Raw genomic sequence first — 11,563 nt, forward strand, 5'->3', positions numbered from 1 at the left:
ATTTAATTTATGAGACTATAGGCACAATATAGTGTCTAGTTTTTCTTATCCTTTACACATAAGATACATTTTTATCAATTTATATTAATTCATCAAAATTATGTAGCTTAACACGGAAAAAGTCGAAAAATAATAATCAAACAGGAATGTGTATTGATAAACCAACAAAATGCTCGAGTGGAAAGAGGGTCAATTTTTTTTTCCACAAAGAAACCGAAGCTGCTATGAATGAGCAAATAAGTGTGGAACTGATGGCATTTTATTATTATTTATCGATGGCATGATCTCTTTTATTTCTTTCAACTTTAAACAAGATACAATTTATACAAGAAATTAGGATTTTACACAAATCATAGATTTTAATTTTTTTAATTACTATAATTATAAATTGCCTTTATAACATGTGTCCTTTTGATATAATTAAAATTGATTAATAAAATTAAAATTAATTTAATTGCTATTTTATAAATTTATATTTCATTGTATAAAGGCTGCATATTTCGGTCGCGTGGACGTTGCTTTACCCGGCTGCGAGTCATTCTTTATGCAGATGCATCATGAAGAGCATGAACATGCCTTGAGATTTTTTAACTATATAAAAATGCGAGGCGGCAAAGTGCATTTATACGATATATCGCCGCCAAATGATCAAGATTGGAAATGCCCATTGCATGCATTCAAAGTAAATTTATTTTGAATAATCGAATCTAATCTTGTAATTTAAGATGATTTTAAATAATGTAATATATATATTTTTTATATGATACATCCCTTAAGAATTAATAAGAGTCTTTCATTTAGTAATAGCTATTCAGGTGTATAAATTAATTCTTTTGTCTATGTAAATTTTCTGTAGACAGCATTGCAATTGGAAATCGAAGTTGGTCAAAAACTAGTTGCGGTAAATGCTATAGCGGAAAAGCACGGTGATCTGAATGCGAGTGATTTTATCATCACCGGTTTCATGGAAAATCAGATGAAAAGTGTTAACGAATTTGCAAGATTAACGACCATATTATCGGGTGTTGGAGATCAAGCATTGGCGCGATTTCTGTTTGATAAGGATCTACTCGACAATTATGTCATGTCCGATTTCAATGTTCTAAAAAACAAATCTCAGTAAAGAAAATTTGATAAATAACTGCATAGGTCCTCTTGTGAAAGTATTTTTTTATAAATAATATTCCTATATTGTATATTATATATTATATCGATTTTTATTCTTTAGAATTGTAGTATTCTTTTATAAAATTGTCTGCGAAAAATTTGTGTATTCAAGATTAAAATTGACGGAAAACGAAAGTCTCGTTAAGTCGTAATCACACTAATAATTGTGCAATTGTGATTGGCAATTACTTTTAACCAATCAGAACTAAGCAATCGCCATTGCTTTGTCCTAACTAGTTGAGAAGTAATTAACAATCGCCGTTCATAACCGTTAGCGCAAAAAGTGCAAAAGGTTAAGTAATACGAATAGATTTATATTGTAAATGCAAATAAAAAATGAATGTTACACTCCCCTCCCCCCTCTCCCTGTAAATTTATCAGAATTATTAGATGCTATGGAAATTGAGCACAATTGAGTACAATTGAGCATGCTTGAAAATTGAGTTGAAAATTATAGCGTTTTTCATTGGGAAAATTAGTGCACATTAATGTAATGGAGTATAAATCTGTTTATATATTTTCAGTGTTAATAAATCCTTTTAAGGTTATGAAGTTTTTGTGACAGCAAAGGATATGTGATTAGGATTAAATTATTTATATTAATACAATAAATTAGAATAGATTTACATTTCAATTGCACTCAATATGCATCATCAGTGTTGCACTAGTCTAGTGGAAAACGCTATTAGGATATATTTTACATGCGATCTTTATAAAAGAAATATGATTGGATAATTTTCTTTATGCATATGTTATACGGTTATGCAAGTTGTGTGAAAATACCCTTAGAGTTTGGCTAATTTGGGAAATCGAATAATTTTAATATTATACCGCTTTTTCCAATTAGTCAAATTCCATTAATCAATATACGGACATGGTCTTCGATCTTCTCTCACTCCAATACAATTTAATGAAAACGCATACCTAATACATTACACGTGACACATGTAAGTGGGGACATAAGGAACATGGCCGCTATGGTTTCGTTGATTTGTTAGTGTTAGTTGGACAAGGGGGGTCAAGGTATTTAATCAAGGTTGCGATAGCGATTGCTCATTGCTGACAGTGCACGTTAATTAATCGCGTCTCAGCATCATTAAATTCATGACAACGAGATTTGCCACGTATTTCCGGGACGTCAGACGATCTTACTTGTCTCCATTTTTTTTCATTTTTTTTCTATACAAAAAATTTCCTTGCACGGTGTGAGAAGATACTTACGTGATTTCCCCTCCCCCTCCGTAGTTCCTTTCTTCCACCTGTAGATATAATTTATCTATCGAAAGAATACATCATTCTTTGCTTTATTCTCGAACGTGCCCTCGCGTAATTAATCTCAAAATCTGAAGGAGTGATTCACGCGCGGATTTTGCTAAGAAACGAATAGACAAAAAGCAGCGACAAAAAATTTCACTCTTCGCTGCCGGGTAAGTTTGTACGATGGCGAGTGATCTGTCAAGCGGCTGCACGGAGACAATCGACATCCTGGACGATGAGAAAGAAGAAGGCGAGATTTCGTTGGAGGATGTTAGTTCGTCTGAAGAAGGTGGAATGGGTCACTTGACTAGTAACTACGTTGTTGGCAGAATGCGTGCATGTCCTGATTGCAAATCTTGGGGCGATTGTGCTACCTGGTGTAATGCACCGTATCATCCTAAGAACCAGAGCAGGAGAGGTAAAGTCATACTGGACCTCATGTTCGTATCTGTCGTCCAAGATATTTCTTTTTTCTTTGATCATTTTTCATACTTGTGTTTGAAGTTAAGGCTTGATTTCATCCATGTAAAATTAACTTTAATTTTAATTTAATTTAAAGTTTATTCTTTTAAATCTTAAAATCCAATTTAATCTTTTCTAATTCTAAGAAACAGTGAATTCGAATGAAATCGAGAATAAAGTTAATGTTATATTGATAGAACTGGATCTTTTGGAAGAGATTCAAAAGCATTTCCTCTTGGATCTTTTGGTTTATTTATGCATATATTTTGTTTCTATATATTTATATCTTCAAAATCTATATATATATATATATAGATTTTGAAGATATAAATATAATATAAAAAAACAATTGTTATAAAATGATCATAAAGAGCACATATAAGAGTCAAGTTAACAAAATAATGTAAATAAAAATAATAATAATTTTTACACTCATTTTTGTTAAATTGATTCTTATATGCCCTTTACAATCATTTTATTGTAAATTTTTAATATTAAGAATCCTTTATTATTTTATATGATTTGAATAATTGTTATGATTTCCCAATTACTCCCCTAAGAAATGTATTCTGATATAGATTTCTTTGATTTCTGTCATTACAATATTTTATGTATTGCTTTTAACTTTCCCACACAGTACAAATCTTCAAAAAACATCCTAAAAAAAGAGACATCCTTTGTCTTTTGAATCCTAAAAATGTCCCCAGGATGTCTCTTGGATAAAGTGTGTTATGTAGATTTCATTAATTATAATATAATCAGATAAAGAAATTTTATAGAGATTCCTATTTTAATAGAGTTATTTTTGAAAAAAGTCTTATTAGTCTGTATGTATATAAAGAAAAATATATCTTTCAATGAATAAATATAAGAGAATAGTAATTATTTGAACTAGTATCTTGTTTTAATCAAGTAGCAGTTAATCTTATTTTATAAGATCCAGTCAAAGGAAAGGAAAACCGTCATCATGTCAGAGAAACAGGATTTGCTGCAACAAAGCACATGGCATCGACATTACAAGAGAAAAATGATGACCTAGTACCAATCTCTAGCGACAGCGACATGGAAATCGTCGGTCTTACAGATACATCCAATCGATCAAAGGCCAAAGTAAAAAAGAAAAAAAGAAAAAAAAAGGAATATGAAACCCTCACTAACGATGAATTAATTTCTCCGACCTCTATTGATATGCTATCATCTATAGCAGAAATTAGCACGGTAAAAATATATAGGGAAGTAAGTCCACTTCGCAGATCAAGTGGCAGATCAAAGATGATCTCGAAATCGCCAGTTCGAAGATACAGGTCGCCAGTGATAGCACGATCGTCGTTTCAATCTTCTCGATCTCCGCTGAATCATTCCAGATCTCCGATATTAAAGAAATCGCCGCGAAAGATCAGATCCCCGAAACGTAGTCTCCGGCGTCACTCACCTGTGAAAGCAGCGAAGAGGCTGCCATCGAAGCTGAGCTCGCCGCCGTCTACTCGTTCCTATGTCGATAGACACGGCGAGGTGACGCGGTTATTGAAAAAGGTGAAGCATCTAGATTCCATAGGAACTCATGCATCGGAACCGAGCGTCATCCGGAATAAGGAATCATCGTCGCTGAAGGAGAAATTATCGAATATGAATATACTAAACAGAGCCAGCAGCGATGACCACGTGCATCTCAAGGGAAAATTAAAGGTTGAGTCCGAAACGGTCGACGATGCCGACGATGAGGATGATCTGGCGTTGCTGCGACAAAAAGCGTTAGAAACAAAGCAAAAAAAGTCCAGTAAATCGGAGCATTCAGCAGATGTAGAATCAGAAAAAAGATTGGCTGTGAATAACGATGACCAGGACGAGGAAGCTTTGCAACTTCGTATGATCGCGCTGCGCTCAGCAGTCATGAAGAAGCATCAGAATCGGGTTCAACGCGGTATTAAGACCAAGAGACCTACTCGCAGTGAAAGTCCGTTTAGTTCGAGTTTTCTCGATGATATACCTGTGCCTAGCGATGAGCTGTTGAAATATGCGTCGCCACCATGTACACCGTCACCCGAGAGCAATCACATTGAAGACATGGATTTGGATACTGACATCGAAAGGGAGAAAGAAAAGTTGCCATACTCGCCGACCGATAAGATTACCGAGAACGTTCCTATCGACACAGCGTTGCTTGGAATCGAGCCATCTGACGTATCGTTTATTAACGTAAACGAGAACATTGGTAGCCCGGTTTTTGACGATGCACAGGATGAACTTGCAACGAATAACCTCACATCTTATTATAATGAAACTTACTTACCTTACCAAGCACTTCCAAGTAAACCGCAATTCTATTCGCCATCACAGTACAACAATGAGGCCTTTCATTCGGATTTAAATGATATAACCGGAAAAGGTTTCGAAAATCCTCACAGCAACGGTGTCGTTTGTGATCTAATAGATGGAATTTGTTGTCAAGAAAGTACTTATTCCTTAACGAATATGCCAGATACGCATGATCTTCCAGTGTCCAAGGATCTTCTCACCCCTCCTGTCTCTTCCTATGGCACTTTCGCTTCTTCTCTTCAGATGCAACAAATCGTGGAGCAACCTGCCAAGGATAGTATTATATTTGTGAATATGGATTCCACATTTAGAAATGATAAACCCGCCTATGAAATGCAGACAATTCCTCCATTTAATTCCGTTGCAAATACTTCGACAACGGCGTACGTCACTAAATATGCCGAATCGATGTCGCCGAATGAATCGATGATAACGATAGATGATCTTCCGGAGGCATCTGTGAATCCATTAAACTCTCCCATTGGCGACGACAGAAATTTACCGGCCATAGAATACATTCCAATGGAAGCAGCACCATGTCAAATTACTATAGAAAAAACATTACAAGAACCTTTATATATGCAAGGTATCCCAGAAGTTACTAAAGATATGAATAAAATACCTACGTTGATCAATAGGAAGTTAGTACCCGCGCCAATACTGAAATCGAATAAGCGGCTGCGACAACATTTGAAGAAGCGTGAAATGCTGCAGCCAGAGCCGGAGCCAGAGCCGGAGCCGACTTTTAAGAATGCTGAGATGCAACCGGTGACCATTGTTGCCGCAAACGCGAATAGCAGCATTTTCAAACCTATAAAATTACAAGTAGTGAAAAAATCTGCGCCTGCTTTGTCGACGCTCCCTACATTCGACAATTCAGCGAACGAATCTTTAGATACATCAGAGGATCAAAGAGGCTCATCCAAGGAAGATCATGAGACAGTTGAGCTGGGACAGACTGATGTCACTACTACGTCGTCAGCGAATGAAACTACTCTAGCTCGCAGAAAAAGGAGAAAAAAGGAGAAACGCAGAAGGAAAAATGCACGTTGGATGAAATGGTTTGAGAATGAAACGAACCCATGTTTGGATGCTGATGTACATAGAGATGTAATTACGAATGCGTCTACTTTAGACCACATTGCAACCGAATCTGATCAGAACAAGAGCAATGATAATGCTAGTACACATAAGATTTTAATAGAAAATGGAGAATTGACGAGATTGCAAAGTATCACTGATACGCAGGAGTCTATCAACTCCGGTGATGTTATGACCGAAAAGAGAGACGTGGAGAATCACACAATATTATTAACATCCATCGAATATTCACAAGAAGAACACATTAAATCCCATTGTTTGTCAACAAATCCCGCGCCAGACAATTTGAATTCTGGCACAGTTAGCAAAATCACCGATACTAAAAGCGTTAGTAGAAGACAAAGCATTGACGAGGATGAGGATGAATTACGAGCCATTTTATTGGCTTCTTTAAAACGAACGAAATCAGCAGATATCAACAGTCCTCCAATTGCTCCAGCTACTCCAATTACAAACTCTGTTATAACGAATGTCCAGACATTTGCATTAAATCAAATATTGACAGATACCATGCCATCTACAGTTAACACAACGTGTATTGTGAGCAACAATGCTCCGTTATTATTGTCGAAGCCATTGCCGTCGAAGCCATCGCCGTCGAAATCGTCGCCGTCGAAGCCATCGCCGTCGAAATCGTCGCCGTCGAAGTCGTCGCCAACGAAGTTATTGTCGTCGAAGCCATTACCATCGAAGCCTTTATCGGAAACAATAAAGAAGAAAATTAATGATGCATCTCTCTCGGTGCAAAATGGCAGGAAAAGAAACACTAGCCTAGACACGGTAAAGAGTCCTCCGAAAAAAATAACGAGAAAAGCAATCACGAGCACGAAAGTGGTAAACAACGCTAAGAAATATCAGAATATGATTGTGAAGAGGAGACTGAATCTACGAAAGATTGATAACAATACGAAGCCTAGCGAAAACGCATGGTCCAACGCTAACGCTTCAAAAATATCGTTGCATGCATCTGACACTCAGCGATTTGTGATAAGTTTGGGTTCCGATACGGATACCGAGTCCGAAGGAGAGAAAAACGAGTCTGTTTCTATCGTGGAGAAGCATCAGGCGCACCAAGAGATCCCCGCCGATTTTGAAAAGAACTTGAGTAAATTTCTGCGTGAGGTGAGAAACGAACAAGAACAGTCTGCAGCAGCAGCAGCGAAATCATCCAGTTCGTCCACGCAAGCAACAAAGCGAGATGTGCTACAAACAGCTAACGGTTCATCTAATATGCACACGCCACTGGTAAGGCGATTGCATGTTTCCTCTAATTATTCTTTAATGCTATTAATTTACTTGAAAGAGATTAATATTGTTTAGATTCGCAATTCGAAGATTTATTATACTAAAGAAAAATTGCTCGCTGAAACTTTCTTAATTTGTTCTGCAGGTTTTCCTACTTTGTTGCAGGCCGTGAGGCATCTTCCTGCGTCACAGCAAGAGGAGTATCGTCGTTTGAAACAAGAAATCTTGGAGCGCGAAAAATTGAAACTACAGAGAAAAGTAGCAAGTAATAGTAGTAGTAATAGCAGTAATAAATTATCAAATACTAACGTAGCAAGCTCACCAATAAAATCTTTGTCAACGTGTGAAAAGAAAGCGCATGTTAAACAGAATCAAGATAATTTAAAAACGCCAGAGAAGAATCCTCCTCAAGAATCGTCAACAGAAGGAAAGAAAAACGATGACGTGACGAGAGACACATCAGAATTAAACGTATGTCGTAACTCTGCTGAGAAAAAACTTTCAGTGAATATTGCTAAACATACTAATTCCACACAAAGTTTTTTGCAAACTAAAAATTGTAAGAAAGCGATACCGAATAATCTCAGCATTCGAATTACTAATGTTACTGCTTCAAGTCACGCCAACGGTAGAACGATCGAGAATTTGCTTGAGAAGCAATCCGTGACAGATACACAACAACATAGATCTGCTTTGAGAACGTTAAGCACAGACGAGATAAATTGTAAACACATGCAAGTAATGTTGAAGCCGAATGCAATTGAGCGAGTCGTCACTATAAACGACAAATCAATTGTGCAACATGACATGACAATAAACGTCAGTCAAAATGAAAATCTGATCGAGCCTGATGTCAAAACAGAAAATCTAGTCGAGAAAAATCTAAATGATGTAGATAGTAACAATAGTACTTTTTCTACTGCATCTACTGTAAAACTTCCAAATTTATTTTCGGTTTCGAGTGAACACGAAGAGACGATGGAAACCACAATGTCACTTTCTCAATATAAAGCAGAATGTCAGCAAGAAATTAACGGTGATGCTTCAACGTCTGTACTTACAGACAATAATAATAGCAACAATGACTCTCATAAATCTGACTCGATTACTGACGATAACAGTACTGCGAATGATATTTGGGACACACTTAAAAAGGATGTTAAAGCAGAAGTGGATTCTCTGACGAGTCTTCCAGAAGCGGAACAAGAGCGACATTTGAGAGAAACTGAGCATAAATTAGTTGAAAAACGGTAATTACACAAAATAATTTGCGGAGAAACAAACTATAATAATAAAACGACATACAATAGAGCTTTCATATTAAATTATGTTTACGTGATAATTTATATGATATAGGTATACGATCTTAGATCATTTAGCAGAAATGTCAGGGAATCTTCGTCAATGGGATCTGGAGAAGGAAGTACAAACTACCTTGGCCAACGAAGTGAGAAAACTTAAAGAACAGTTAAAGATAGCTGAGGAAAGGTTACAACAGCAGCGCAATCGCGTTAACAGCATGGGTCCAAAAGTTTCAACAGCACGTCAAAAGATCAATGTTGGACGACGCGAGTGCTTCAAACTGTCCAGAATTTGTTCGACCCTAGGTAACCGACTCATGGGGAAAAATTACAAGTACGCAAGTATGAAAGCCACAGATATGGCGTAAATATTTAATAATTTAGATTATCTTATATGTAAATAAAAAAAGAAATTCTGACATTCTATTAGTGTATTTTGATTATGAAGATTGTTTTTTTAGATTGCCAGAGGCGGTAGATCAACTTTTAAGTGATAAACTCAAGGAGATTGCTAATCATACGCGTCAGTTTACCAAGAAGAAGCGAGTCCAAATTAATGATATTTCTGAAAATTCCTATTCTAGTACGTTACAAGAAATCTCAGAATCATCTAAAGATATATGCATTGAGGAAAATCTATCACAAGAACAGCCAATGAATGACGAAGCTGCGATCATTGAGACGAGACCGAGAAGAGATACTTGCTTGACGCAATCTAATCAAAATAAGAGTTTATCGACAGAAATCTCATTGGATTTTTCGCAAATGATTCCATGCCAATTAATATCAGAAAGGAGAGAAAAAACTTCAGTAAATGCATCGAATCATTGTAACGAGGAACAAGTTACAACTCTTAATCAAGATAATGCGTCATCTTCTGAACCCAGGTTATACCAAAGTAATCCTACAGAACAAAATAATGAGTACATAAAAGAAAGTAGAACAGACAAATCTGATCCCGCTGCATCTTTAGAACTAAAGTCATCAGTGATTGCTTCCTCAAGTTCAGAACAAAATGAACAAACTAATGAAAAAGCCTCGTCGCTACTGCCATCGCCATCATCAACAATAACGACGACAAATACAACGATATATACAACAACGATGACGAAACAAATTACACCTTATATATCAATATTGTCACATTTAAAGAAACCAAGGTGAGTGTTCCTTTTTTTGAAAAATAATTATGGTATTCGATCATCCATTGTCTGTGGCTTATTCTCAAAATCTTGAGGATTTTTGTGGTTTCTGTTACTCTTTTCGCTAGGAACATCAACCCCCATGGAATTCTGTGTCCGTACGAAATGATGGGCATTTGCAGGGACGAGGATTGCCAATACATTCATCAATCGAGGAATCAAACCTGAAATAATAATTACATACTACCGAATACAACATGACGTAAGGTGGTTCTAATTTCTCGTCAAATGTGTCAATGTGGATCACACACTTTACAATACATTAATAACATTTCAATTCGTAAATATCATAAGCTCATTAGTTTCTTGATTATATCTTGATTTCTAAAATCTAATTGTTCACAATATGTATATATATTGCATACAATGTAAGATAGTCGCGTACACGTAAGAAAGAACAGAAAATAATTTTAATCATCCCCTTCAAGCAAATGTCTTTGATTTCGTATTTACAGGTATCATCAATTATCCTATAGGAAATAGATATATCGATATAGGCAGGTTGCGATGTTATGCAGAGCCAACACTCGAAGATCGGTAAGTTGTCTTCATCCATGGCAGGCTCTAGTGCACAATACCGAAATTATTGTTTTGTTTCGCAAAAATCTTACATTTTTATGTAAGATCTCTATTTTAAAACGTCGTGCTATTACGGGATCTCGAGAGATATCCGTATTTTATTGAAAGTTCAAATAAAATTTCGACCAGTGTATATTTTTTACAATTATAAGAAAAAAAGTGTCTAAACTGCAAGATCAACCAGTGTAGTAAAGATAAATAGAAGAATCGACCATACTGAAAAAAAAGAAGAGTTAATTGAAAAGAAGAGAAATCCAGCAATTACGTATCATCGGACAATTAGTAATTTTTTCTTCGTACTTCGATAAGTTACCTCATATTAATAAATCTTGTACCTGTATAATAAAAGTTAAATATTTTTTTCTTATCTAAAGTGTAAATTAATTACATATATTTCCTTCCTGTCTCTTATACTGTATAGTTTTTATTTAATTTTCTTTTATTTAAATGTTTTATCTTTTATTATATCTTTTTCTTAATTAGCAAAATATATATGATATCTAAATATATATGATTTCTAATCGTAATTATTTCGTTTTAAATATAAAATTTTAATTTTGTCCATATGATTGATTTCTCTTTTTCTCTCTTTATTCGCCATATTTGTTGCCGGGGAATTCGCCTTGAGTTCTGTATTTTTGCCAAGGTAATCTGCCTGTAGTTCTAAGTTCATCCCATTGTTCCACCCAGGCCTTTGGACATATGGTCGTGAAAGCATCTTTAAACCACGTACATGCTTCGGAACTTTTACCTAAAATATGCTCACAGCGATAGAAATCAGTATACATCACGAAACATCTCAGTGTCTGATTTGCTTGCTGAAATCTGCAAAACGGAGTTGACAAAAAAAATATTCCTGAATTAATTATGAATACCGAATTATGAATTTTATATATATATATATATATATATATATATACATATATAAAAAAA

The 11,563-nt window shown here is 35.5% G+C and overlaps 2 protein-coding genes and 1 pseudogene across 4 annotated transcripts in view; 2 read left to right on the top strand and 1 right to left on the bottom strand.

Moving 5' to 3' along the window:
• The first annotated feature begins 146 nt into the window (after positions 1-146).
• LOC108688555 lies at positions 147-1,141 on the top strand (annotated as a pseudogene).
• Positions 1,142-2,143: 1,002 nt separating this feature from the next.
• LOC108688626 lies at positions 2,144-10,997 on the top strand. Of its 3 annotated transcripts, none has more exons than XM_018194964.1 (7): positions 2,144-2,842; positions 3,824-7,548; positions 7,714-8,798; positions 8,905-9,183; positions 9,311-10,009; positions 10,120-10,258; positions 10,507-10,997. In XM_018194964.1, the coding sequence occupies exons 1-6, from the start codon at positions 2,608-2,610 to the stop codon at positions 10,217-10,219; spliced, it is 6,123 nt and encodes a 2,040-aa protein (XP_018050453.1). In that variant the 5' UTR covers positions 2,144-2,607; the 3' UTR covers positions 10,220-10,258; positions 10,507-10,997. The 3 variants fall into 3 exon arrangements, with proteins under 3 accessions (XP_018050453.1, XP_018050454.1, XP_018050455.1); XM_018194965.1 differs by having other exon boundaries at positions 10,120-10,253; XM_018194966.1 differs by lacking the exons at positions 9,311-10,009; positions 10,120-10,258; positions 10,507-10,997 and having other exon boundaries at positions 8,919-9,086.
• A 223-nt stretch (positions 10,998-11,220) lies between these two features.
• The window catches only part of LOC108688557 (cytochrome c oxidase subunit 6B-like), a 539-nt gene continuing 196 nt past the window's right edge, over positions 11,221-11,563 (bottom strand). The window contains exon 2 of the mRNA XM_018194858.1: positions 11,221-11,455. Coding sequence (XP_018050347.1) covers positions 11,221-11,455 — 235 coding nt within the window. The remainder of the gene's footprint in view (positions 11,456-11,563) is intronic.

The sequence above is a fragment of the Atta colombica genome, unplaced genomic scaffold, assembly GCF_001594045.1.
Source record: "Atta colombica isolate Treedump-2 unplaced genomic scaffold, Acol1.0 scaffold236, whole genome shotgun sequence".
Lineage (NCBI taxonomy): Eukaryota > Metazoa > Arthropoda > Insecta > Hymenoptera > Formicidae > Atta > Atta colombica.